This window comes from Macrobrachium nipponense, chromosome 1 (genome assembly GCF_015104395.2).
Source record: "Macrobrachium nipponense isolate FS-2020 chromosome 1, ASM1510439v2, whole genome shotgun sequence".
NCBI lineage: Eukaryota > Metazoa > Arthropoda > Malacostraca > Decapoda > Palaemonidae > Macrobrachium > Macrobrachium nipponense.
In genome coordinates, this window is record NC_087200.1 from 35910620 (window position 1) to 35936585 (window position 25966).

Below are 25966 nucleotides of genomic sequence, written 5' to 3' on the forward strand. Positions count from 1 at the left end.
TCAGATCATGTATCTCTATCATTTCCCAGATCTAGGCCTCTATTCCTAAAGACGGCCGAAAGCATACTCCTATAGCCCTTTATAGTGGCTACGGAGAGACGAGATTCCTCTCTCAAATATAACAGAAAATCAGCGATTTCTGTTACAGAGGTACTGGAGGAGGACAACTTCTTCGACTTGCACCACCTTCTAAAAACTTCCCACTTCGATTGGTAAACTCGGATAGTGGAAGTTCTCCAGGCTCTAGCAATCGAGCTTGCTGCCTTGCGAGAAAAGCCTCTCGCTCTGACAAGTCTTTCGATAGTCGAAAGGCAGTCAGAGCAAGAGCGGGGAGGTTTTGATGAAACCTCTCGAAGTGTGGTTGTCTGAGAAGATCCTTCCTTTGTGGGAGGGATCTGGGGAAGTCTACCATCCACTCCAGCACCTCCGTGAACCACTCTTGAGCTGGCCAAAAGGGGGCTATCAGGGTCATTTTCGTCCCCTTTGATGTCACAAACTTCCTGAGCACTTGCCCCAGAATCTTGAATGGGGGAAATGCGTAAACGTCTACATGAGACCAATCTAGAAGGAAGGCGTCTACTGTTAGAGCTCTGGGGTCTTCTACTACCGAGCAAAAGACTTCCAGTCTTTTTGAGAGGAACGTGGCAAAGAGGTCGACATGAGGAGTCCCCCAAAGAGACCAGAGATTCCGACAAACTTCTGAGTGGAGGGTCCATTCAGTATGAAGGACCTGGTTCCTCCTGCTCAGCCTGTCTGCTCTCACGTTCCTTACTCCTTGAACAAACCTCGTCAAAAGAGAGATGTTCCTCTGTGATGTCCACAAAAGAAGGTCTCTTGCGAGCTCGTATAGGGCATACGAGTGTGTACCTCCTTGCTTTCGAATGTAGGCAAGGGCGGTTGTGTTGTCCGCATTCACTTGGACTATCTTGTTCCTCACTAAAGGTTCGAAGCTCTTTAGGGCCAGGTGTACGGCAAACAGCTCTTTGCAGTTTATGTGCCAGGACACTTGAAGAGCATTCCAGGTGCCTGACACCTCTCTCTTTCCCAAGGTTGCTCCCCAACCTTTTTCCGACGCGTCGGAAAACAATACAAGGTTCGGGTTCTGAGTTTCTAGGGAAGTACCCTTGTTTTCCTTCAGTGGGAGTAACCACCATTCTAAGTGGCGCTTCATCCAAACTGGAATGGGAAAACTGTCCGAAAGAAGTCCTGTCTTCATGTTCCACGATCTGAGGAAGAACTGAAGCGGACGGAGATGAAGTCTTCCTAGAGGAAAGAACTGTTCGAGCGAGGAAAGTGTCCCTAATAGGCTCAACCATTCCCTCGCCGAAGTACGTTCTTTCCCTAAGAAGAGAGAGACTTTCTCTAAGCCTCTCGTTAGTCTCTCTTGAGAAGGAAATACTCGAAAACCCCGAGAATCCATCCGAATCCCCAGATAGACCAAGTTCTGGCTGGGGATCAGTTAGGACTTCTCGAGGTTCACGAGCAATCCTAAGGTCTTTATCAGGTTTAGTGTCAAAGCAAGGTCCTCCAAACACTGTTTCTCTGACTTTGCTCTGATGAGCCAGTCGTCAGTCGTCCAGGTACAGAGAGATACTGATACCTTTCAGGTGAAGCCATCTCGCCACATTTTTCATAAGGCTCGTGAAGACCTGAGGAGCCGTAGAAAGGCCGAAACACAAGGCTCTGAATTGGAAGATCCTTCCCCCAGTCATGAAACGGAGGTACTTCTTCGACGAAGGATGAATCGGGACGTGAAAATAGGCATCCTGGAGATCCAGAGACACCATCCAATCCCCTTGGCGAAGAGCCGCAAGGACTGATGCAGAAGTCTCCATGGAGAACTTCTGTTTCTGAACAAACTTGTTCAGAGCGCTGACATCTAGAACTGGTCTCCAGCCCCCCGAGGCTTTCGCAACCAAGAAAAGACAATTGTAAAACCCTGGGGAGCTTTGATCCAGCACTAGCTCTATTGCTCTCTTGTCCCACATTTGATCCACCATTTGTTGAAGAGTATCTTTCAACACAGGGTCCTTGTAATTGGCGGACAATTCCCGCGGAGTTGACGTCAGGGGAGGATTATCCAGGAAAGGAATGAGGTATCCTTTCTGTAGAACAGACATTGACCAAGCGTCTGTATCGATGAGAGTCCAGGCTTCCGCAAACCCCCGGAGCCTGGCACCTACTGGTGTTTGGAGGAGCGTCACTTCACTTTCCCCTTTTAAAGGGACGGAAAGAAGCTCTACCTCTCTTCTCAGTCGCTTTCCTTTTAGAGGGAGCTCTAGAGGGAGGACCTCCTCGAAAGGGCTGCAGAGGCGTAGTAACACCTTTCTTGTCTCCCACCATCACTGGTCTCTTTTTCCTGGACGATTGAAGGAGAAGATCCTGTGTCGCTTTCTCCGTCAGCGAACGGGAAATGTCCCTCACCAACTGCGAAGGGAACAGAAAGTCAGACCTGGGGAGCGAATAACAAAGCTGCCCTTTGCGAATGCGAAACTGCTTTCGTCAGAAAAGCGCTAAAAACAGATCTCTTCTTCAAGAGACCGGCTCCAAATAAAGAAGAGACTTCCCCTGAGCCGTCCTGTACCACCTTGTCAATGCACGACAAGATCGCAAGGAGTACGTCAGGATCGAGTCCTTCCGAGGCATGGGCCTTCTTGGCCATCACCCCAAGGGACCAATCCAGGAAGTTGAAGACTTCCAAAATATGAAAAAGTCCCTTGAGGAGATGATCCAGCTCCGAAAGACCCCAAGTTATTCTAGCCGTATGAAGGCTATGTCTCCTGGATGCGTCTACCAGACTGGAAAAGTCAGCTTCAGCCGAAGCTGGGAGAGTGAGCCCCATATTCTCCCCAGTCTGGTACCAAATACCTCTCTTGCCCGTAAGTCTAGCGGGAGGCATGCAGAACACCGTTCTAACTAACTCCTTTTTGGTTAGCATCCAGCTATCCAGAGACTGAAGAGCTCTCTTCATAGAAATCGTCGGCCTCATCTTCAGAAAAGCCGACGACTTTGGCGTCTTGGAGCATGAAAAAAGTGAGCGAGGAGAAGGAGGAGCGGCAGGGGTCAAGGCATCTCCGTATTCCTGAAGAAGGAGAGCTGTCAAAACTTTATAGTTAGACAGCCCTTCTCTGCCGTGAGTCTCGTCTTCTGAGTCCTCTTCCAAGAAAGGATCAGAAGGAGAATTCAATTCTTGTTCTGGGTCTTCCTGCCCAATTACTCTCTCTGCGGGAGACAAACTCCTAATTGGAGAGGGGCTAAGAGCATGTACAGAGCCCCTATGAAACAAATCAGACGTCTCGCGCCTGGTTAGCTCCTCGCGCCTGGCTGGCGCCTCGCGCCTCTCTGAAACCTCGCGCCTGGCTGACGCCTCGCGCCTGGCTGGCGCCTCGCACCTTTCTGGCACTATATCCTTGTATGGATGACGCTTGTCTGGCGCCTCGCGCCTGGCTGAATCCTCGCGCCTGGCTGCATCCTCGCGCTTGGCTGACGCTGCTGGCTTGGCAGACGTATCACGTCTGGCTAAATCCTCGCGCCTGTAAAGTTGCTCGCGCTTATCTGGCGCTTGAATCCTATAAGACGCTTCTCGTCTGGAAGAAACCTCGCGCTTGACTGGCGCCTCGCGCTTGTAAAGCGCTTCATATTCGTTGTATGAGTCTCTATCGGAAGAGATCTCAAACGCCTCACGTCCCACAGGAGCCTCACTCCTGGCGGGAGAAGGAAGACGAGACTTCATGACAGGAAGCCTCACGTCTTTCCTACGAGGAGGATCCTTCGAAAGGACTCCTACCAAGGCGGATAACTGTTCTTGTACAGCCAAAATAATCCTCTTGGAAGCTTCTCCGGCGTCTTCTTCAACGGGAGAGGGAGACCTCGAAGGAGTTTTGTCCAAGCCAGGGGACGTCAAAACCCTCTTAGCTTTCTTGATCGAGGGAGGCGCTTCTTCCGAAAAGCGTTCGGGGCTTGAATCCAACATAGGTTCTTTCCAGTGCCTTTTCAGGGGCCTGGAAAGGTCCAAATCCTTCCACCCTCGTTTAGGAGAGGGAGAGGCAGACGAAGAGAAGCACTCTCTGAGGACGCTTTTCCTATAGCGGTCCTGAGCAGTCTGTCTAACTACAGAGCCTGCTGAAGGGACACCTGACCGGGGGGAATTCTCCACAACCTCCGTACGGTTTTCGACTTTTCTTCTCCTCTGGGCTTGGGAGCTTGAAAGAGGTCTAGGCCTGGGAGCACTCACTTCACTAAAATAATCACTTTCACAATCCTTACCTTTCATGGCAGCCATTTTGGATTTCATCCTATGAAGTGTAGCTTTCAGATCAGCAATTTCCGAGGCCGAATCTGAATGTAAAGCCAGTGAGGGCCCTGATACAGAATTAGAATCAAATGCATGGTTTAAAGAAGAGTTAGAATCATTAAAAGGCTCAATAGGCCTTGTACAACCCGCACCCTTAGATGCAGCCCTTCTGACTCTATCCCTCTCTAACTTCTTCAAGTAAGAAGTTAGAGTCTTCCATTCCTCAACATTCAACCTCTCACATTCATGACGGTGTTAGAAAATAGAACAGTCAAAACCTCTACTTTGCGGCATACAGTGTGAGGATCAACCGAAGCCTTCGGTATCCTCACCTTGCAGCCTACATTCACACACACTCTCACACAACCACTTGAATCAGACATTCTTGAAGAAAAATCAAAAGCAAGTCCAAATCCAGTCCACAGTAGCGAATGCCAAAACAACGATCCAGGTATGTCACCAAAAGTCCAACAAAAAGATGATCAATTGTCTAGAAAAGCGAATTCCAGTCAGGAGGTAGCAGCAACGATGTTGATACCACCGGCGACAGAAAAAATATGATAGAAAACGGGAATGGTTCCTAGTCCTGCCACCCAGGGCGGCGGTAGATCACCTGACCTACCTAGTAGCGAGTGGCGCGAAATTTGAATTTCTGTCGGGGACGACGGAGTCTTAGCTATGTATATATCTGACAGGTAAGTTGATTGTATGAAAATTTCATATATAATTGTTTACAAATCAAGCTGAGCAAAACGATTAAAGCTAATGAGTTAATTATTTTTTCGTTTGTACACTAAATTGCGATGATTTTGGTATATAACAAATTGTAAAATGATCAAAGCAACACAGAGAAAATATTATCACAATATGATGCATGAATTAGTAACGTGAGGACATGAAAAAAAGGTTTTAAAAAATTCACCATAATTCAAAATATTGTGCTAGAGACTTGCTCTTTGTTGCAAAATGAAGGTAATTGATTGAATATTACTAGACTCTAAGTGTTGTAGCTTACAATTGCAGTTTTTGACCATTTCGGTCAAGTTAAAGTTGACCGAAGGTTGAATTTTTTCTATTTATCGTTATTTATATGAAAATATTTCAAAACTGATTGAAGCTACAACCATGGGTTGTTTTTAGTTGTATTCTACATAAAATTGTGCACATTTTCATATATAAAACTTTATGTAACAGCTAATTTAAAATGGTGCAAACATTACCACAATTGGACGAAAAAATTTATGATTTTTTCAGAAGAGTTACCGTGTGGACGTAACGAAAAAGTTTTTTTTCATAAATTCACTATAAACCAAAATATTGTGCCAGAGACTTCCATTTTGTTGCAAAATAAAGGTAAATGATTGAATATTACTAGAATGTAATAAGTATTAGCTTACAATCGCGTTTTTTTACCATCTCGGTCAAGTCAAAGTTGACCAAAGGTTGAAATTTTGGCACTTATCGTTATTTATTTTAAAATATTTCAAAACTCATAAAAGCTACAACCATGGGTTGTTTTTTGTTGTATTCTTCATGAAATTGCACACATTTTCATATATAAAACTTTATGTAACAGCTAATTTAAAATGGCACAAACATTACTACAATCGGATGAAAAAATTTATGATTTTTTTCGGAAGAGTTACCACGCTGACATAAGGAAAATGTTTTTTTCATAAATTCATCATTAATCAAAATATTGTGCTAGAGACTTCTAATTTCTTGCAAAATAAAGGTAAATGATTTAATATTACTAGATTGTAAGAGTTTTAACTTACAATTGCATTTTTCGACCATTTCGGTCGAGTCAAAGTTGACCGAAGGTTGAAATTTTGGCACATCGTTATTTATATGGAAATATTTCAAAACTGATAGAAGCTACAACCATGGGTTGTTTTTCATTGTATTCTACATGAAATGGCGCTCATTTTCATATATAAAACTTTATTTAACAGCTAAAATAAAACTGTACAAACATTATGAACAATCGGACCTAAAAATTTATGATTTTTTTGGCAGTTACTGCGCAGACATAGGAAAAAGTTTTTTTCTAAAATTCACCATAAACCGAAATATTGTGCTAGAGACTTAAAATTTGTTGCAAAATAAAGGTAAATAATTGAATATTACTAGAATGTAAGAGTTTTAGCTTACAATTGGGGTTTTTGACCATTTCGGTCGAGTCAAATTTGACCAAAGGTTGAAATTTCGGCACTTATCGTTTATATAAAAATATTTCAAAACTGATAAAAGCTACAACCATGGGTTTTTAGTTGTATTCTACATGAAATTCCACACATTTCCATATATAAAACTTTATGTAACAGCTTATCTAAAATGGTCCAAACATTATGACAATCGGACGAAAAAATTTATGATTTTTTCGGACGAGTTACCGTGCGGACGTAAGGAAAAAGTTTTTCTTCATAAATTCACCATAAATGAAAAAATTGTGCTAGAGACTTCCAATTTGTTGTAAAATGAAGGTAAATGATTGAATATTACTAGAATATAAAATTTTTAGCTTACAATTGCGTTTTTTTACCATTTTGGTAGAGTCAAAGTTGACCGAAGGTTGAAAATTTGGCACTTAGCGGTATTTATATAAAAATATTTCAAAATTATAAAAGCTACAACCATGAGTTGTTTTTAGTTGTATTCTTCATGAAATTACGCATATTTTCATATGTAAAACTCTATGTAATGGCTAATATAAAATGGTGCAAATATTATGTCAAAACGACGAAGTAATTTCTGAGATGTGTCGCTGATTCTTTTTAGTGCAAGAAGAAAGAAATTCGCGCTTGCGCGCCTGGGTAACGATTGTAAACCAAACAACAGCTTGATCCATGAACTTCCAGCATCCCCCAAAGCGTGTGATTCAAAAGTTTTTGCCTAGTAGGCCTATAACTATTTTTGCGCAAATTTTAAAAAAACTTTTTTCCGTCGACGTTTCGTACATCAGTTCGGCACCTGACAAGACAATTTTTGTTGACGTTTAATACGTCCAATCGGCGTTAAAGGGTTAAGTGCAACTATGAGTTACACAACCTGTTGGGCAGCCACCACAGGACCTAGGGTAAACATGTCCGCAGATCTGTGGTCAACATCCTTAAGATAGAAAGAGGTGAACGTGGACTGGTGTAACCAAGTACCAGTGCTCAGCACTCTATGTACAGCCAAGTTCTTCTTGAAAGGCAGAGAGGGACCAATACCCCTAACGTCATGCGCTCTAGCCTGTACAGACTTGGCGGTGGAATCATCAAGAATCAAGTATGCCTGTCTGATGGCTTCCCGTATCCAAAAAGAGATATGTAGTACTATTCTTAGACACCTCTTTCTTTGTACAGCCTGTGCTAACAAAAAGTCTGCGGCAGCCTTTTCTAAGGTACCAAGTCCTCTTACGATAGCAACACAGGGCCCGGACAGGGCACAACAAAAGCTCTTGAGCATCACCACCCACAAAGTCATTCAGTGATGGGTCTTGGCCACAAAATCTGGGACATATTCAAAGGACCGACTCCCAACCCCTCGTGTGCTTCACATCATAGGTCAGAACGTGGAGCTCTCCTACCCTCTTGGAAGATGGCAAGGCCAGAAGGAAAACTGTCTTGAGCGTCAAGTTCCTGTCAGATGAGCGATGCAAGGGCTCGTATGGACTCTTAGTGAAGCTCTTAAGAAGCAAGGAAACATCCCATGTCGGAGGCTTGAGCTCTCTAGAAGAACTCGACTGCTCAAACCCGTTAACTAGCAAGGAAAGTTCCCAGAAAGAGGAGAAGTCAATACCTCCCAGGCATAACACCAAACTCAGGGCCGCCCTATAGCCTCTAATGGTAGAAACGGACAAATGTTTCTCGTCTCTGAGGAAGGTTAAAAAGTCTGCTACTCGTTGATCTGATATGTTGCTGCTTGTCTTCCAAACTCCAAACGACCAGAGCGATGAGGCCGCCTAAGTGAGCCCCTCAACCTGCGAGGGAGGCGTCTGAGAACTGAAGAAGTCCGGTGGAAGAGAACACAGAGGGACACCCTTCAACAGATTCTGGTCATCCAACCACCAACGAAGGTCCTCTCTCACTTCCAGAGACAGAGGAACCTTAAACAGGGGTGAGTCCCCCACCAGAGACCAGAATTCTCCCAGTCTCCATTGCAGAGACCAAAGATGAAGATGCCCATGAGGGACCAGTTTCTCCAGGGAAGACAACATTCCCAGAAGGACCTGCCACAGATGAGCTGACTGATGTGGTTCTGACAGGAAGTCGCGTGCTACCATCCACAACTTCTCCAATCTATAATCCAACGGCAAAACTTTTGCCACTGTCGTATCAATGACCATGCCCAGGTAGAGAATCCTTTGACTGGGTATGAGGTTCGACTTTTCCTGGTTGACTACGATGCACAGCTCCCGACAGAACTGAAGAAGACGATCCCTGTCCTGCAGCAGCTTTTCCCTGGAAACTGCCAAGACCAATCAATCGTCGAGGTACCTCAGCAAACGGATCCCGAGCATGCGCCCAACTTGACACGAGAGAGAAGACCCTTGTGAACACTTAAGGGGCTGTTGTCAGCCCAAAGCATAGGACTTTGAACTTGAAGATCTTGTCCCCAAGAGAGAAGCAAAAGAACTTCTTGGGACGTTGGATGAATAGGGATTTAGAAGTATGCGTCCCATATGTCTATCGACAGCATGAAGTCGCCTTCCCTCACGGCTGCCAACGCCAAATGCAGGGTCTCCATCTTGAACCATGATTCAAGGTGGATAAGTCGATCACAGGTCTCCATCCTCCCAACGCCTTGGGCACCAAGAGGATGTGACTGTAAAACCCAGGAGACAAACACACCACTTCCTCTATCGCATCCTTGTCCAGCATCTTCTGCACTTCCTCATGAAGAGCCAAGAACTTCAGAGAATCTGGAGGATATGCCTTCCTGAGCTGCAGCTTGTCCGACAGAGGAGGAGAGAAGTCGAATGGCAGTAGGTAACCCCACCCGAAGGACATCAACCACCCACTTCTCTGCCCCATAACTCTGCCACTTGGCCCAATGGCCCACCAGGCACCACCCCACCCGTGGCGCAGGAGAGGGAGAGGCGCCTAACCTACTGACGGCCCACATTACCTCTGCCCCTTGGGCCCCTTTTTGGCTTAAAGGAACGAAAGTGAAAGGGACGTTGATCCTCTGACCTAGGCTGAGTCAAATGGGGAGACCCTGCCGAAATCAAATTCCTCGACGGCCTACAGGCGACAATTTTCTTGACTGCTGCTGGACAGGGGAGGAGGATGAGCTGGACGTCTCCAAGGACAAGACTCTAACTTAGACATGGCTTGGTGCACCAGTCTGTCTTTGGTGTCAGCCCTGCGCCGGTCTATCGGATTCTCGAGCTCAGTTCGGGGAAACAAATCCCAACAAGGACTCCATGTCAATTGATCTCTCCATCCTAGAGAAAGCCACGTCTCTTCTAATCAGAAGGTTAGCCCAATTAACACTGAGGTGAGCCATAAGAGATCGAAGAAGAATCCCCCAGAGTCGAACTATTGGAAGCACCAGAAAGAGGGGGCAGGCACACACTCCTGCTGCAACAACCCCGTACTCACCACCTTCGACCTCTTGACAGATACCTTGAGATCCTTATGGCGATGAATAGGCCTTGGAGAAGGAGCACTAGCATCATGAGCACAGACAGGGGAGGTTGCAACACGCTAGAGTGCATGGAGGGGGGGTTGCAACAAGCCCGCAAATTCGATGCAGAGGATGAAGCAGCCAATGCAGATTGCACAATGGAAGAAACACTAACACTCTCCGAAACACCAACACTCTTGCGGACACGTCCGCGTTGGTCCTCCCTCATAAGTAAAGAAACAGCAGTCCTTACCCTTCCAATGCTTGATAGCCGACGTAGCATGGAGGGGGAAGAAAGAGAAGAAGACAGCACAGGTTCTTGTGCGAGCTCTTCGCAGGAGGCAGTGACGAAGCAATATGTTTCCTTCCAGTCCTCCCAACTGACAAGGCAGCCAACTTATCACCCAAAACAGTCCAACCTCTTAAGCACTGCCTGGCATATGACCTCAGACTGTTACGCAAGAGAAGGCTCCGATATGACATGAAAGGGAGATGTAGCGAACTGGGCGGCAGAGATCACGTCACGGCTGAGAGAGGCAGTGCAGAGGAGACGACTGGGAGTGACCTCATTGATGGGAGTAACGTCACAAGTGGAGATGACATCCCGGCTTCCCCTCAGAGTAAAGGGGAATTAGACACCACTGGCGGAGGAATACACAACGATGGATCCCGTGACGTCATCAATGGGGCTGACGCCACGGCTTCCCTCCAACTTGAAGAAGAGGCAACAGTAAGTGGCGGAGCAATACAAGATGGCTGACCTTGGCTACCCACGAAGACGAGGCCGGGAGGAGGGGGAATGGCCTGGCCAGCCTGAGGAGGGGTGTAGCGAGCCTCCATAAAGTGCGCTAGCAACCCCTCCTAGGACGGGGGACCCCCTAGCCCAAGTGTCTTCCAAATCACCGCCATCTTGGACGCCTCACACTCTGGAATAAATGAGAATGATGAAAAAGCCTCCTCCTTCCTGGGAATCAAATTAACTCCCGAAGAAGAAGGGGTGACATTACAAATATCAGCCTGGTGGCCTCCCAATACTTCCAGCGACGAATCAATGGAAGAAAAGGAACGCTACTGTGGGAGGTGAATACTGCAGGAGATGAAGCATCGGGAAGAGACGAAAAACCTTCCCAAGAAGGAACAGTCGAAACCCTCCGTTGCTCTCTTTTGCTTTAAAAAAAAAAAAAAAAAAAAGGGACTTCCACTGTTCTTTAGGCCATGCCCGGCATTCCGTGCAGGGATTCGTTATATAGTACAAAAATTAGAACGGCACCTGCTACACATGATGTGGGGATCGGTTGCCGCTGAAGCCAAAAAACAAGAACACGGAAAACCTGGAATTCCAGGGCACACACGTTGATGAGGCCGAGAAGGAGCAGAAGAAGCCATAATATAGGCCAAACACACAAACACACACAAAACACAAGTGAAACAGGCAAAGAACCGGGTAGGGGCCAAGAGAGGTTAAACACAACTTTCGCCCAGGCAGTTAAACAAAGACTGACGTGTTGGCATAGGTGAGTGGTCCTTGACCGCTCTTCACTAGATCTACGTATTTGCTGCCAGATATCACAATATTCCTTGCTTTCATCTTTTTTTTTTTAACCCAATCCAGCTGGGCGCTAGAAATTATCCTATCGAGACTGAAGGTTTGTTTGCGTATGAACAATATCAATATACATAAATGTTGGCACAGAACGATGCACAAAGTTAGGTAGACCAAAGAAAACGTGCGTCTGATTGGTAGGGGATGCTTAAGAATAACAGTTGTCAGTTGTACATAATTTTGCAACATGACTGGGATGATATTTTGAGGTATGTTTTTGTTTGAATTGCCAAGTTTGGCAATTAACTGTTACAATATGCAGTTATAGGCATTTTAGGGGTGTATATAGCCTACTTAGTAACAGTAGTAGGAGAGTGCTAATGTAATGTAAGGTTCCTTTGGGTGTTCTGAGATGATGGTTCTGGGTATATTCTTATTTGAAATATTAAACTATTTTAGAATGATAATTTAAGGTATACAATTTTTGTTTAACTACCAAATTATGCAGTGACATGTTAAAATAGACAGTATAAACATTTTAGTTTAAGGGGTACTGGGTATTTGGCAGTTTAAGCCAGTTATAAGCATTTTTTTTAGGGGATTTTTGCATTTACACAGCAAGTTCTGGTACCTATTCCCGTGTAAAAGTAGGGGAGCACTGTACTGGTGAAAGGAAAATGTCAACATTCTCTCCTACAATTGTGATTATTCAAAACAATAAAACTTCTAACAATTCTTAATAATTATTCTATATCTGATGAAAACCTTTAAAATAGAATTACTTTTTTTTTTTTACTCCATACTTTGCTTTATTATAAAAATACCATTATGTATAACTTACCATGTCTGCTGGCCGGCAGCAGATCTACTTTGAGCCACTCTGAAAAAAGAAAAAAAAAATCACTTAAAAATTTATTCATCAGAAAATGGCTAAATACCCTATGTACTTTCGATCACCCAGTTCTTTTTTTTTTTATTTCTAGACTGTACAAAATAGTAACTCATCAATAAACTAACTTAATAATAGATCATGAATTCCTACATCTGTAAAATGCATTCCAAGTTAGAGACTGCTTTATCCATGAGCATCATATGCCTTACAGTGCTGGCATCTTTCTTTCTGTATTCTCACATTATGCAAAATGTAGTAGTTCTGGATGAGTTATCACAATTTTTGAAAGTAAATTGTATTTTTCCCAACTATACAAACCTAGGTCCTTTACAATAGAAATTACATAAGGTGAAACCTGGACACAGCTGCTGAATTTTAAAACAAGGCAGTATGGTAGTTAACTACCATCCGGTTGTTGGTTATACCATGACCGGGGTTGAGCGTTCAATTTGCTTTTGGCCCAGGCAACAGAGTGAGGGGTGGCATGAGGTGGGCAGTATGTGTAAAGGACCTAGGTTTGTATAGTTAGGAAAAATAAAATTTACTTTCAAAAACTGTGATTTGCTCCTACACGGTATAAAAACCGTCGATCATTTACAATAGGAAGACTCACTGAACAAGGGAGAGGGACCTGCCACTAACCTCTGATCGGAGTTATAGAACTACGGGATCAGAGGCAGTCTTCTGGGCTTCTCCTTAGAGCAAAAGGTAATTGGCACTTTAGGGAAGGCAAAGAACCATATGTCAGAGATTTTAAGGCCAAAATAATGCAATGGGTTTGTCTTATGTCAGGATCTCCCTTTTCCCACCTTGTAAGGGAAACGGGGCAGATATGTGCTTCTATTAGTAAGTAAGGAATAGAAAGGTTACTCTAAGGAGTGTCTTACCTGCATCTGTGCATTTCCAGCAAGTAACAGTCCGCATACTTTCTGCCCTAAGAGAAAGCGTAGGATGAAAGGGATGAAGAAGAGCCAGTCACTCTGCATTCATACTCAATCATACCATACAAAGAGACCAGATGCTAACCTGTCCTGTTAGAGGAGCTGGGTAAACTACACAACTTGTTGAGCAGCAATCACTGGTCCAAGGAAAAACCTGTGGGTAATATCCCGAAGGTAATGAGAGGTGAAGGTAGTCTGGAGTGCCCAGACTCCCGCCTTCAAAACCTGTTGAACCGACAGGTTCTTCCAGAACACAAGGGACAGGGCAATGCCCCTGACCTTATGAGCTCTTGGACGAAGGGTACAGGTGTCGCCGCCTGCAGCAGAGTACGCCTTCCTGATCGTCTCATAAAGCCAGAGTCATCGACACTCAGGCCGATGATGTAGAGTCCCCTTCAGGTAGCGCATTAGTGCTCTACCTGGACAGAGTAGCATCTCGTCTGGGTCATCAACAACAGTCACTGAGGGAAGGGATGGAGAAAGACTAGAATTTAACGTCAGGGACCGAAGGATTCTGAGTCTCCACTATGAATTCAGGGACAAATTCTAGCGTAACTGATCCCCAACCTCTTGTGAGTTCAACGTCGAAGCATAGTCCACGGAGCTTGCCTACTCTCTTCGCCGATGCGAGGGCCAGCAGAAAGATGGTCTTGAGGGTCAGATCCCTGTCTGACGACTCTCGAAGTGGCTCGTACAGAGCATGAGTCAGGCTCTGCAGTATGATAGTCACATCCCACACAGGAGGCCTCAGATCCCTAGGTGGGCAAGACCTCTCGAAGCCCCTCACGAGAAGAGAAATCTCAAAGGAAGACGAGATAACTTTCCCCTTCAGCTTGAGGACTAAGGCTAAGGCAACCCTATAGCCCTTTACCGCTTAAGTGGAGAGGAGCTTCTCTCAGCGAAGGTAGACTAGGAAGTCTGCGACCTGCTGAATAGTGGCTCCAACCGGAGAGATACTCCGTCTACAACACCAACCACAGAAGATGGCCCACTTTCCCTGGTAAACTGCTGCAGAGGATTTCCTGAGGTATCCAGCCATCTCTGTCGCTGCTCGGCATGAAAATCCTCTCGTTTGTAAGAGATGGTGGATAACCTCCAAGCTGGGAAGGCTGGGAAAGATGGTGGATTGTCCTGGTTAGAACGGCCAGTCACTCGATTGCCGCCATATTGGATTTCAAAACTGCCTTGAAAACATATTTTACAAAGAGCGTCACATGCTTATTTTAGTTCGTATGGGGCTTTCATGTATCACATCATGCTGAAGAAACTTCAATCTTTTGAATGGTATGCTTAAAGTTGTAATTGTATTCTTGTTTCACCAATTAAATATCGAGTGAATAAGGCCTGGCCAGAATGATGACAATGGATCGTCCCGGATTGTTTACCCTAATACGTACTTCGAAAGGAGAGTAGAGGTCTTTAGCTCCATTTCTCACCAACAACAAGTCGCGACTGATGCCCATCTCCAATGTCAGGACGCTTTATAATATGACAATTTGTCCAAAATTGCATTTTTCCTAACTATATAAACCTGAGGTCCTTTTACAATAGGAAGGTACTAGCGGCAGCTAGATAGGTCGTAAGCTTTCGAACAAGGGGTTCGGTAGTTAACTGCTTGTCCGACAAGCGCGCGCGCGACTGGGAGGTAAACAAATCACTTTTGCTTTTGGCCCAAGCAAAAACTGCAGAGTGAGGGGTGGCATGAGGTGGGGCTATGTGTAAAAGGACCTCAGGTTTGTATAGTTAGGAAAAATGCAATGTTGGACAAATTGTCATTTGTTCCGACACGGCATACAAACCTCGTCCTTTTACAATAGGAAGACTCACTTTCTTGGTGGGAGGAATCTGAGTCTTTTGTGAACAGACTGTGTTCGCCCAACCTTGGAAGTCTCCCTGGTCGTAAGAGCGAGGGAGGGATCCAAGCCTCTGTCCGATTGATCGTAGTGTGCACCGCCAGGATCAATGGTCAGACCTCTGGAACCGAGTACTAAGAGAGAGGCAAGCGTATCTCTTCGTAACCAGCAATGTAAGAACTTGTTCCTGTACAGGAGCAAATATAAAGTCAAGGGTTTGACTCTTGTAGGCATCCACTTCCCCCCCCTTGTAGGAGGAAGTGGTGGATATTCTGCTCCTATCCCTAGTGAAAGGGATAGGATGGGGCTCTGTCATATAGCTCACCTGCATCTCGTCCTCATCCAGCGTAGTGACGACCGTGGCCCTCTGCCCACAGGTAGAGGAGGAGAAAAGATGGGAAAGAGGGAGCCAGTCACTCACTCACTCACACATCCATCCACACAGTCACCCAGGACTCGATGCTGTTTCAGCCTGCGAGGGTCTGGGTTAGCTACACAACTTGTTGAGCAGCCACCACGGGTCCCAAGGAAAGGTATCCAAGGACCTGTGGGCAATATCCCGAAGGTAGAAGGACGTAAAGGTAGTCTGGTTAGACCAGACCCCTGCCTTCAGGACCTGCGCCACGGAGAAGTTCTTACGAAACGCCAACGAGGGGCCAATACTTCTGACTTCGTGAGCTCTCGGACGGGGACGGTACGGATGTCGTCACTACCATCAGCCTCATACGCCCTCCTGATGACCTCACGCAGCCAGAATGAAAGAGTGTTCTTGGATACTTCTTTCTTGGTTACCCCGGTGCTAACGAAGAGGCGTCGACAACTCAGGCCTGAGGTGTCGAGTTTTCTTCAGATAGCGCCGTAGCGCCCTCACAGGACAAAGCAGCATCTCATCCGCATCATTATCGGTGAAGTCCATTAGGGAGGGAATCGTGAAGGACTCGAACCTGTCGTCAGGGATCGACGGTTTCTGAGTCTTCGCAACGAAGTTCGGGACGAAATCGAGCGTCACAGATCCCCATCCCCTGGAGTGTCGTACATCATAGGAAAGACCATGAAGTTCCCCTACTCTCTTCGCCGATGCCAGGCCAGCAAGAAGAGGGTCTTGAGGGTCAGATCCCTGTCTGACGACTCTCGGAGTGGCTCGAACGGCGTTCGAGTCAAACTCCTAAGGACGAGAGTCACATCCCACGCAGGGGGCCTGAGTTCCTGGGTGGCAAGACCTTTCGAAGCTCCTCATAAGCAAGGAGATCTCGAACGAGTTCGAGATGTCCAATCCCCTCAGTTTCAGGACGAGAGCCAGGGCGGCTCTGTATCCTTTGGACTGTGGGGACTGAGAGGAGCTTCTCTCGGCGAAGAAAAACGAGGAAATCCGCTACCTGCTGAAGAGTGGCTCTGAGAGAGATAGACCCCGTCTACGACACCAACCACAGAAGACGGCCCACTTCCCCTGGTACACAGCTGCAGAGGACTGACGACGTTTCCAGCCATCTCTGTTGCTGCGCTACGAGAAAAGCCTCTCGTTCGCAAGAGATGGTGGATAACAGCCAGCCGTGAAGACGTAGGACTGGACTGCTCGGTGGTACCGCTCGACGTGTGGCTGGGGCGAGAAGGTTGTGCCAAGGGGGAATCTCTCTCGGTTCTCCTGCGAGAAGAGCCAGCAGGTCCGGATACCAAATGGCCTGTGGCCATTTGGGAGCCACCAGGATCATCCTGAGATTCGGGGTGACCAGTGCTCGACTGATCACCTTGCGAATCAGGCTGAACGGGGGAAAGGCATAGACGAAGAGGTTGTCCCACGGGTGTTGAAGAGCGTCCTCTGCAGCTGCCCATGGGTCCGGCACTGCCGAAAAAGAACACCTGGAGCTTCCTGTTGTGTCCGGTGTGGCGAACAGATCCACGACTGGTCGCCCCCACAGGTCGAAGATCCTTTCCGCCACGTCCTGGTGTAGAGACCACTCGGTCCCTATCACCTGATCCCGACGGCTGAGCGTGTCTGCTACTACATTCCTCTTCCCTGGAATGTAGCGTGCCGACAGCTCTATTGAGTGTGCCTCGGCCCACTCGTGCACCTGCCGAGTCAACTGGTACAACGGGAGAGACACTAGGCCCCCCTGTTTGTTTGACGTAGGCCACTACCGTGGTGTTGTCGCACATCAACACCACTGAGTGTCCCATCAAGCGGTCCTGGAACTCTTGGAGAGCGAGGAACGCTGCCTTGAGTTCCAGTACATTGATGTGAAGGTGCTTGTCGTTCTCGTCCCACACTCCTGAAGTCAGCAACTCCTCCAGGTGTGCGCCCCATCCCTTCGAGTCGATGCCGTCTGGAGAAACAGCTTTGCATGTCCAGGGGGGGGGGAGTGCCGCCAGAAGGCACCTCCTCTTAAGAGGTTCCCTGTCGTCCAGCCCCCCACCGCAGGCTAAAGGTTCCTGGCCCTCACCTCCGGTGTCAGTGGAACACCTGGAAAAGCTTGGGGGATCCGTCGCCTGGTGACCAAACTTCTTCCTTTCAGTCTCCACTGAAGAGACCGCAGGTGAAGACGCCCGTGAGGGACTAACTTCTCGAGTGACGACAGGTGTGCCGATCACGACTTGCCATCGCTGAGCTAACCTTTTGCCTGCCAAGACAGGAACTGGTTGGCTGCCTCCCTGAATCTGCTGATCCGCGAGTCTGCGGGGAAGACTCGCCCTGCTTACCGTGTCGATCAGCATAACCCAGGTACTTCATCCTCTGCTTGGGCTCGAAGATCGGACTTTTCGAAGTTCACAACGATCCCCAGATCGCGACAGAACTCGAGCAGTCGATCCCTGTCCTGTAGCAACACTGCGAGCGGGAGCTCGTCCAGGGACTAACCAATCGTCGAGATACCTCATCAGACGTATCCCGTGCGAATGGGCCCCAAGCAGACACCAGAGTGAACACTCGCGTGAAACACCTGTGGGGCGGTTGAGAGACCGAAGCAAAGTGCCCTGAACTGGTACACCAAACCGTCCCGTCGAGGATGAAGCGAGGTACTTTTCTGGAGGACTGATGAATGGGTATTTGGAAATACGCATCCTTCAAGTCCACTGAAAGCATGAAAATAGTTCTCCCTGATGGAGTCGAGCACTGAACGTGCCGCGTCTTCCATCGTGAACCGGGTCTGGCGAACAAACCGGTTCAGAGGAGAGAGATCTATCACCGGGCGCCAGCCTCCCGTAGACTTTTCCCACCAGGAAGAGTCGACTGTAAAAGCCCGGTGACTGATCCGTGACGATTTCTACAGCTCTCTTGCTCAGCATGGTCTTGATCTCCTGTCTCAATGCTACGTCCTTCGATGACCCTGGAACGTACGACTGGCTGTTGGACCGGGTTGGAGGTGAGGGGTGGCCGAGATTCGAAGGGTAATAGATATCCCTCCCGAAGGACATCTACAATCCAGGTCTCGGCGCCGTAGCGCTGCCAAGTTGCCCAATGGCTGGCCAGGCACCCCCCCCACTTCGGCAGCAGGTGAGGGGGGAACGCCGTCCCTAGCGTTTCCCCCCTTTCTTTCTTCGACTTTCTTCCCAGAGCCTCCACGGGAGGAGGAGGGCTGGGAGAGGGCTGGTTACGGCTCCCCTTTGTAGAAGTCGAAGAAGACAGAGTCTTTCCCCTCCCCCGGGGCTTCGACGCAGCTACCGTCTTAGCCACCGAGGGAAGCGCTAGCCGAGCTCTTTGACTTGGCCGCAGTCCGAGGCTGCCCAGAAGCCTTCGAGACTGCCTGGTGAACCAGACGGTCCCTGTCGTCAGTGCGCCGTCTGTCCACCGCAGCGTCCACCATCTCTCCTGGGAAGAGAGACGTGGAACTCTGTAAAGGTCCGTTGCGAAGTCCCAACGCCGCTTCACGCCCGGGCCGCCCTGGAAAACCCTGGACCCGAGTAAGGACAGCGTCCCTACGCCGGAGAAACCAGGTTGGCCCACAGGTTCACCGTCTGGTGGGCAAGGAAGGAGATGGCTCTTCCCCCAGACTGGCAAAGTCTCCTAAAGGCCGAGTCTCTTCGGAGAAATTCCCCCGGAGTTGGCTGCGACCTTAGATACTGTGAGGGACCACAGATCTAACCAGGAGACGGCCTGGAAAGCTGCCATGGCAGTAGATTCCAGGCCGAGTGCCTCTTGCTGCGAGAAACCATAGGTTCTCGGACAGGAGCTGCTGCAGAGACACCCACCCGGAGTCAGCCTGGCTAACTCCGGGTTCACCTGTTTGGGCGGCATCGGGTCCTCAGATGGCACGTAAAAACGCCGCTGTCGCAGCAGAGGAGGTGGAAGCATGCTTGCTCGACCTGCCAGACTTGAGAGAACCGTCTTGCCCGGAGACAAGCGATTCTACCTGGTCCAGCACTGAGTCGGCAAGCTCGGAACGCGGCAAACCCACCGTCGGTCTGGGTTCCCTCTTCGGGCCCCAGAACGACTCGAGCCGGGGACGTGGGCTCGGATGGTGGGAGCGGCGATCCTTCCGCGAGGTCGTTGGTGCTGACGAATCAGCGCAATAACTCGGCAAAGTTCCTCTGGATCTCAGGAGTGACTGCGTCCTGCGGAGTCGGACCATCCAGTTCCCTCAAACAGGAGCATCTCCCGAGACCCTCCTCCCTCGAGGGAGGAACAGCGACAGACCCCTCTCGGTCTCCTCCAACCACTTGTGCATACGACCTGGCTGGTCCGAGAACCGTTGCCTGGTACGTAGGACGACGTTGGTGGGATCCTGCGGGGCGCACCCCACCCTCACGATCACTCCTCAATACCTCGCCCCTCCCGGTGTAACCCGAGGAGGTTGAAGGTATGGGAGAGGCAGACCTGACGCTCCCGGGTCCTCGCTCGCTGGCAGAACCAGTGGCTTGGAAGACTGCAGGCGATCGTCAACCCGCGGTGGCGATCGAGCTGCAGGCCTAGTCGAGCCGTCTCGCTGTGGAGAACGGCTGGACGAGAACAGCGGCCCCGGTCTCGTGTGTCAGTAGGAGCTGGTGCTGGTTGCCGTACCCGATCGCTCTCTGTGAGAGTGACGGTCAGGCGACCGGCGAGCTCCACTGTCACGGTGAGACCGGTGCGTATCCTCACGGCGCGTCACGTCGCTGGTACCAGCCGTGGCTGGCGCCGGCGAACGAGGGGACCTCTTCCCAGCCTCAGCCCGTGGCCGGTCATGGACCGTCACGTCCGCCCGGGTAGCCAGCTGCTCGCCGCGAGAGCGAGAGCTGGTCTGGTGAGAGTCGCGTGAGCGGCTGTCACCAGTCTTCCGCTCCGTGCCGTGAACCTGACGCTGAGCTGGCTCAGAGGTCTGGTTCCTAGCTGCACGGTCGCTGGTAGGCGACCGTACACTCGGTACCTCTCGCGAACGAGAGGCCGAGACGGATCCTGCTGCCGTGGTCGAACCACTAACAGCAGGTGAGGAAGTGCCGGTATTAGCCGGCACTCCTCTGGTCCCCGTAGTCTTCTTCCGCAAGGAAGAAGACTACGGGTCCTGCCCCCGAAGGAGCAGGGTGACCAGCGGAAGAACCCCCCGTCTCACCAGAGCGAGACGGGCCCTTAGAAGTTCCCGAAGGAGACTTCTTAGGGGGGGGGGGAGGCGACCTTCTTCTTCTTAGGCGGGGGAGCCTTAGAAGAAGAAGGGAAAGAGGCGGCAGACGATGACGACGACGACGATGAAGACGACGACGACACCTTCCTCCTCCTCTTCTTCTTCTTCTTCGTCAACCTCCTCAGGACCGATGTCAGATCTGTCATCCAGAGCGGAGCCGGGGCTGCTGTTGCCGAAGCAACAGGGCCCGGACGCACCTGTCCGAACAGATCAGCATCGGGAGCAGCGGTGCCAGGAACAGGAACAACATCAGCAGGTGCAGGCATCACAGGAACAGCAGTGGAGACGGCAGGAGCAGGTACAGGAACGGCAGCAGTGGTCGGTAACGTCACGTCCGTGAAACAGCGGCTGGGCAGGTACGGCAGGTACGGCAGGCTGTCAGGCGGTCCAGGTGGACGGACCAGCGGCACAGACATCCTTGGTACTGGTGGGAGGTCCAGGGGCGAGCTCTTCGGGCACACAAAGTCCGGTCGCGGCAGCACGGCAAACCCAGGCGGCGGCATCACACTCCCCCGTGGTACGGCGACTGGCCCCTGCACCGATGTAGTTGGTGTGACAGAGACCGCGTGCGGGGTGTACACCAGGTGAGGAGGTGAAGCATAGCCAGGCGTTGTAAGGGTCGTGGTGGTGGTCGTAACCGTAGCATGCGTGACCGCCACAGAGCCAGCGAGATGGTAGAGCAGCCCCTGGACACTCGGCACGCCCTGCAGACCCAACGATGCCCACACCTGTCCGAGGTCGTCCTTCGCGGCAACCGCACCTGAGGAAGCAAAAGTCGGGTGATTAGCAGGATCCTCTACCGCTCGCGCGAAGACGAACGGATAAGAGGACCCAGAGTACAACTCGACATCGGGTATCTAGCGCCCTCCTCCACACTCGACAGGTCGGGTGAGGAGAAGGACCTAGAAACCCCCCCCGAAGGGGAAGGCGCCAAACGTGGGAGCTGAGCGGGCGGCAGGAAAGAAGACGAAGTGTCCGTAACCAAGGAGTCGCGGGAGAGCTTTTCCGACGACTCCTTTGCAGGCCTTCGCTTCTTCCTGCCTTCGTACAAAGTCCACTGCGCCTCCGACCAATTAGAACATACTTCACAGGGCTCGGCTCGGGTGCATTCGCGCCCCCGACACCGAGCGCACAAAATATGTGGATCAATTTCGGGAATGAGCGGAACTTTCCGCATTTTACGCCCTTCGGTACCCGGGCATAGTCTCCGGGGGGTAGCGAGGCGTGGAGATTCCATTATTGATCAATTCAAAATTGAAAGAAATAAGAGAGGAAATGATTGTACTTCCAAATGATTCACACACAAACACAACCAAATACTCATGAAAGCAAACGACGAGAAGCGGGCAGAGAGCGTCGAACACACACGTCCACTCGCTGTGAGGCCGAAAGCAAAAGTGATTTGTTTATCTCCCAGTCGCGCGCGCGCGCCTGTCGGACAAGCAGTTAACTACCGAACCCCTTGTTCGAAAGCTTACGACCTATCCAGCTGCCGCTAGTACCTTCCTATTGTAAAAGGACCTCAGGTTTGTATGCCGTGTCGGAACAAGTAGTACTTTTTTGGGATTGTCCACGCTGATCGTACATGGTCCACTCTGTACCCTACGGTTTTTTACCCTATGGCCTTAATTTCTAACTTTGGAGAAAATATGGCAATTTGTCGAAAATTCCATTTTTCCTAACTATACAAACCTGAGGTCCTTTACACTAGGAAGATTGCTTAAGCGGCAGCTGGAACGGTCGTAAGCTTCGAACAAGGGGTAACGTAGTTAGCTGCTTGTGCGCGCAGCGTGACTGGGAGGCGAGGAATCACTTTTGCTTTAGGCCCAGGAAATGCAGAGTGAGGGGTGGCATGAGGTGGGACTATGTGTAAAGGACCTCAGGTTTGTATAGTTAGGAAAAATGCAATTTTCGACAAATTGCCATTTGTTCCGACACGATATACAAACCATCGGTCCTTTACACTAGGAAGACTCACTGATTGGTGGGAGGACCTGAGTCTTAAAGAACAGACTGGTGTTCGTCCAACCTTGGATATCCTCCCTGGTCGTAAGAGCAGAGGGAGGGATCCTAGCCTCTGCCCAATTGATCGGGGTGTGTACCGCAGGATCAATGATCAGACCTCTGGACCCAAGCACTAAAAGAGAGGCAAGCGTATCTCTTAGTACTAGCAAACAAGAACTTTTGTCGCTGTTGCAAGAGCCAATATAAAGTTATGGGTTTGTCTCTTGTTGGCATCCACTTCCCCCCCCTTGTAGGAGGAAGTGGAGGATATTTACACCTATTCCAAATGAAAGGAATAGACTGGTGCTATGTCGGGTAGCTTACCTGCATCTCTTCCTCTTCCAGCATGGTGACGACCGAGACCCTCTGCCCACAGGTAGAGGGAGAGAAAGATGGGGAAAGAGAAGCCAGTCACACTCTCATTCACCTCATTCATTCATTCAATCGCACCAAGGAATCAATGCTGTTCTGCCTGCTAGGGTGCTGGGTAAGCTTACACGTGTTGAGCAGCCACCACAGGTCCCAAGGAAAAGGTATCCAAGGACTTGTGGGCAATATCCCAAAGGTAGAAGGAGGTAAAGGTGGTCTGGTTGGACCAGACCCCTGCCTTCAGGACCTGCGCCACAGAGAAGTTCTTGCGGAACGCCATTGACGGGCAATGCCTCTGACTTCGTGAGCTCTCGGACGAGGGGGACAGGTGTCGTCACTACCATCAGTCTCGTAAGCCCTCCTGATCACTTCACGTAGCCAGAAAGAAAGCGTGTTCTTGGATACTTCTTTCTTGGTAACCCCCGGTGCTAACGAAGAGTCGTCGACACTCAGGCCTGAAGTGTCGAGTTCTCTTCAGATAGCGCCGTAGCGCCCTCACAGGACAAAGCAGCATCTCATCCGTATCGTTGTCAGTGAAATCCCAATAAGGAGGGGATTGTGAAAGACTCGAATCGGTCGTCAGGGACCGACGGATTCTGTGTCTTAGCTACGGAGTTCGGGACGAAATCAAGCGTCACAGATCCCCATCCTCTGGAATGTTTAACATCAGAAGACAGACCATGGAGTTCTCCTACTCTCTTCGCCAATGCCAGGGCCAGCAAAAAGAGGGTTTTGAGGGTCAGATCCCTGTCTGACGACTCTCAGAGTGGCTCGAATGGCCTTCGAGTCAAACTCCTAAGGACGAGAGTCACATCCCACGCAGGGGGCCTGAGTTCCCTGGGTGGGCAAGACCTTTCGAAGCTCCTCATAAGCAAGGAGATCTCAAACGAGTCCAAGATGTCCAACCCCCTCAGTTTCAGGACCAGAGCCAGGGCGGATCTGTATCCTTTGACTGTGGGGACTGAGAGGAGCTTCTCTCAGCGAAGAAAGACCAGGAAATCCGCTATCTGCTGAATAGTGGCTCTGAGAGGAGAGAGACCCCGTCTACGACACCAACCACAGAAGACGGCCCACTTCCCCTGGTACACAGCTGCAGAGGACTGCCTGACGTGTCCAGCCATCTCTGTTGCTGCGCTGTGAGAAAAGCCTCTCTTTCGCAAGAGATGGTGGATAACAGCCAGCCGTGAAGTTGAAGGGACTGGACTGCCTGGTGGTACCATTCGACGTGCGGTTGGGCGAGAAGGTTGTGCCAGGGGGGAATCTCTCTTGGTGCCTCTGCGAGAAGAGCCAGCACATCCGGATACCAGACAGCCTGCGGCCATCTGGGGGCCACCAGGATCATCCTGAGGTTCAGGGTGGCCAGCACTCGGCTGATCACCTTGCGAATCAGGCAGAATGGAAAAAAGGCGTAGGCGAAGAGGTTGTTCCAGGATTGCTGAAGTGCGTCCTCTGCAGCTGCCCATGGGTCCGGCACGGCTGAGAAGAAAACCTGGAGTTTTCTGTTGTGCCGGGTGGCGAACAGATCGACTGGACGCCCCCACAGGTTGAAGAGCCTTTCCACCACGTCTGGGTGTAGCGACCATTCGGTCCCTATCACCTGATCCCGACGGCTGAGCTTGTCCGCTACTGCATTCCTCTTGCCTGGGATGTAGCGTGCTGACAGCTCTATTGAGTGAGCGATGGCCCACTCGTGCACCTGCATTGTCAACTGGTGCAACGGGAGAGACATGAGTCCCCCCTGTTTGTTGACATATGCCACTACTGTGGTGTTGTCGCACATCAACACCACCGAGTGTCCCATCAAGCGGTCCTGGAATTCTTGGAGAGCGAGGAATGCTGCCTTGAGTTCCAAGACATTGATGTGAAGGTGTTTGTCGCGATTGTCCCACACACCTGAAGCCAGCAACTCCTCCAGGTGTGCGCCCCAACCCTCGGTGGATGCGTCTGAAAACAGCAACATCTCCGGGGGGGGGGGAGAGTGCTGAAAGGCACTCCCTTTAAGAGGTACCTGTCGTCCAGCCACCAACCGAGGTCCCGTCTCACCTCCTCCGTGAGAGCCACGGGGAAGTGCGGTGGGTCCTGAGCCTGTGACCAACTCTCCTTTAGTCTCCACTGAAGAGACCGCAGGTGAAGACCCCCCTGAGGGACTAACTTCTCGAGTGACGACAGGTGTCCAATCACAAGTTGCCATTGCTGAGCCAGTTGCTTCTGTCGAGACAGAAACCGGATAGCTGCCTCCCTGAACCTGCTGATCCGCAAGTCTGCGGGGAAGACTTGCTCTGCTACCGTATCGATCAGCATTCCCAGGTACTTCATCCTCTGCTTGGGTTCGAGATCAAACTTCTCAAAGTTTACCACGATCCCCAGATCATGGCAAAACCTGAGCAGTCGATCCCTGTTCTGTAGCAACTGCGAGCGGGAGCTCGCCAGGACCAGCCAATCGTCGAGATACCTCAGAAGACGTATCCCGTGCGAGTGGGCCCAAGCAAGACACCAGAGTGAACACTCCGTGAACACCTGTGGGGCGGTTGACAGACCGAAACAAAGTGCCCTGAACTGGTACACCGTCCCGTCGAGGATGAAGCGGAGGTACTTCCTGGAGGAATGATGGATGGGTATCTGAAAATACGCAGCCTTCAAGTCCACCGAAAGCATGAAATCGTTCCCCCTGATGGAATCGAGCACAGAACGTGCCGTTTCCATCTTGAACCGAGTCTGGCGAACGAAATGGTTCAGGGGAGAGAGATCTATCACCGGGCGCCAGCCCCCCGAAGACTTCTCCACTAGGAAAAGGCGGCTGTAGAAGCCCGGTGATTGGTCCTGACTATTTCCACAGCTCCTTTGCTCTGCATGGACTTGATCTCCTGTC

The 25966-nt window shown here is 49.9% G+C and overlaps 1 protein-coding gene across 1 annotated transcript in view; it reads right to left on the minus strand.

Annotated features, from left to right (window-relative positions):
* LOC135219233 (exportin-6-like) overlaps window positions 1-25966 on the minus strand; it is a 263732-nt gene that overhangs the window by 208560 nt on the left and 29206 nt on the right. Inside the window, exon 2 of the mRNA XM_064255826.1 lies at window positions 12295-12333. Within this exon, the coding sequence (XP_064111896.1) occupies window positions 12295-12297 (3 nt within the window). The 5' untranslated portion in view covers window positions 12298-12333. The remainder of the gene's footprint in view (window positions 1-12294; window positions 12334-25966) is intronic.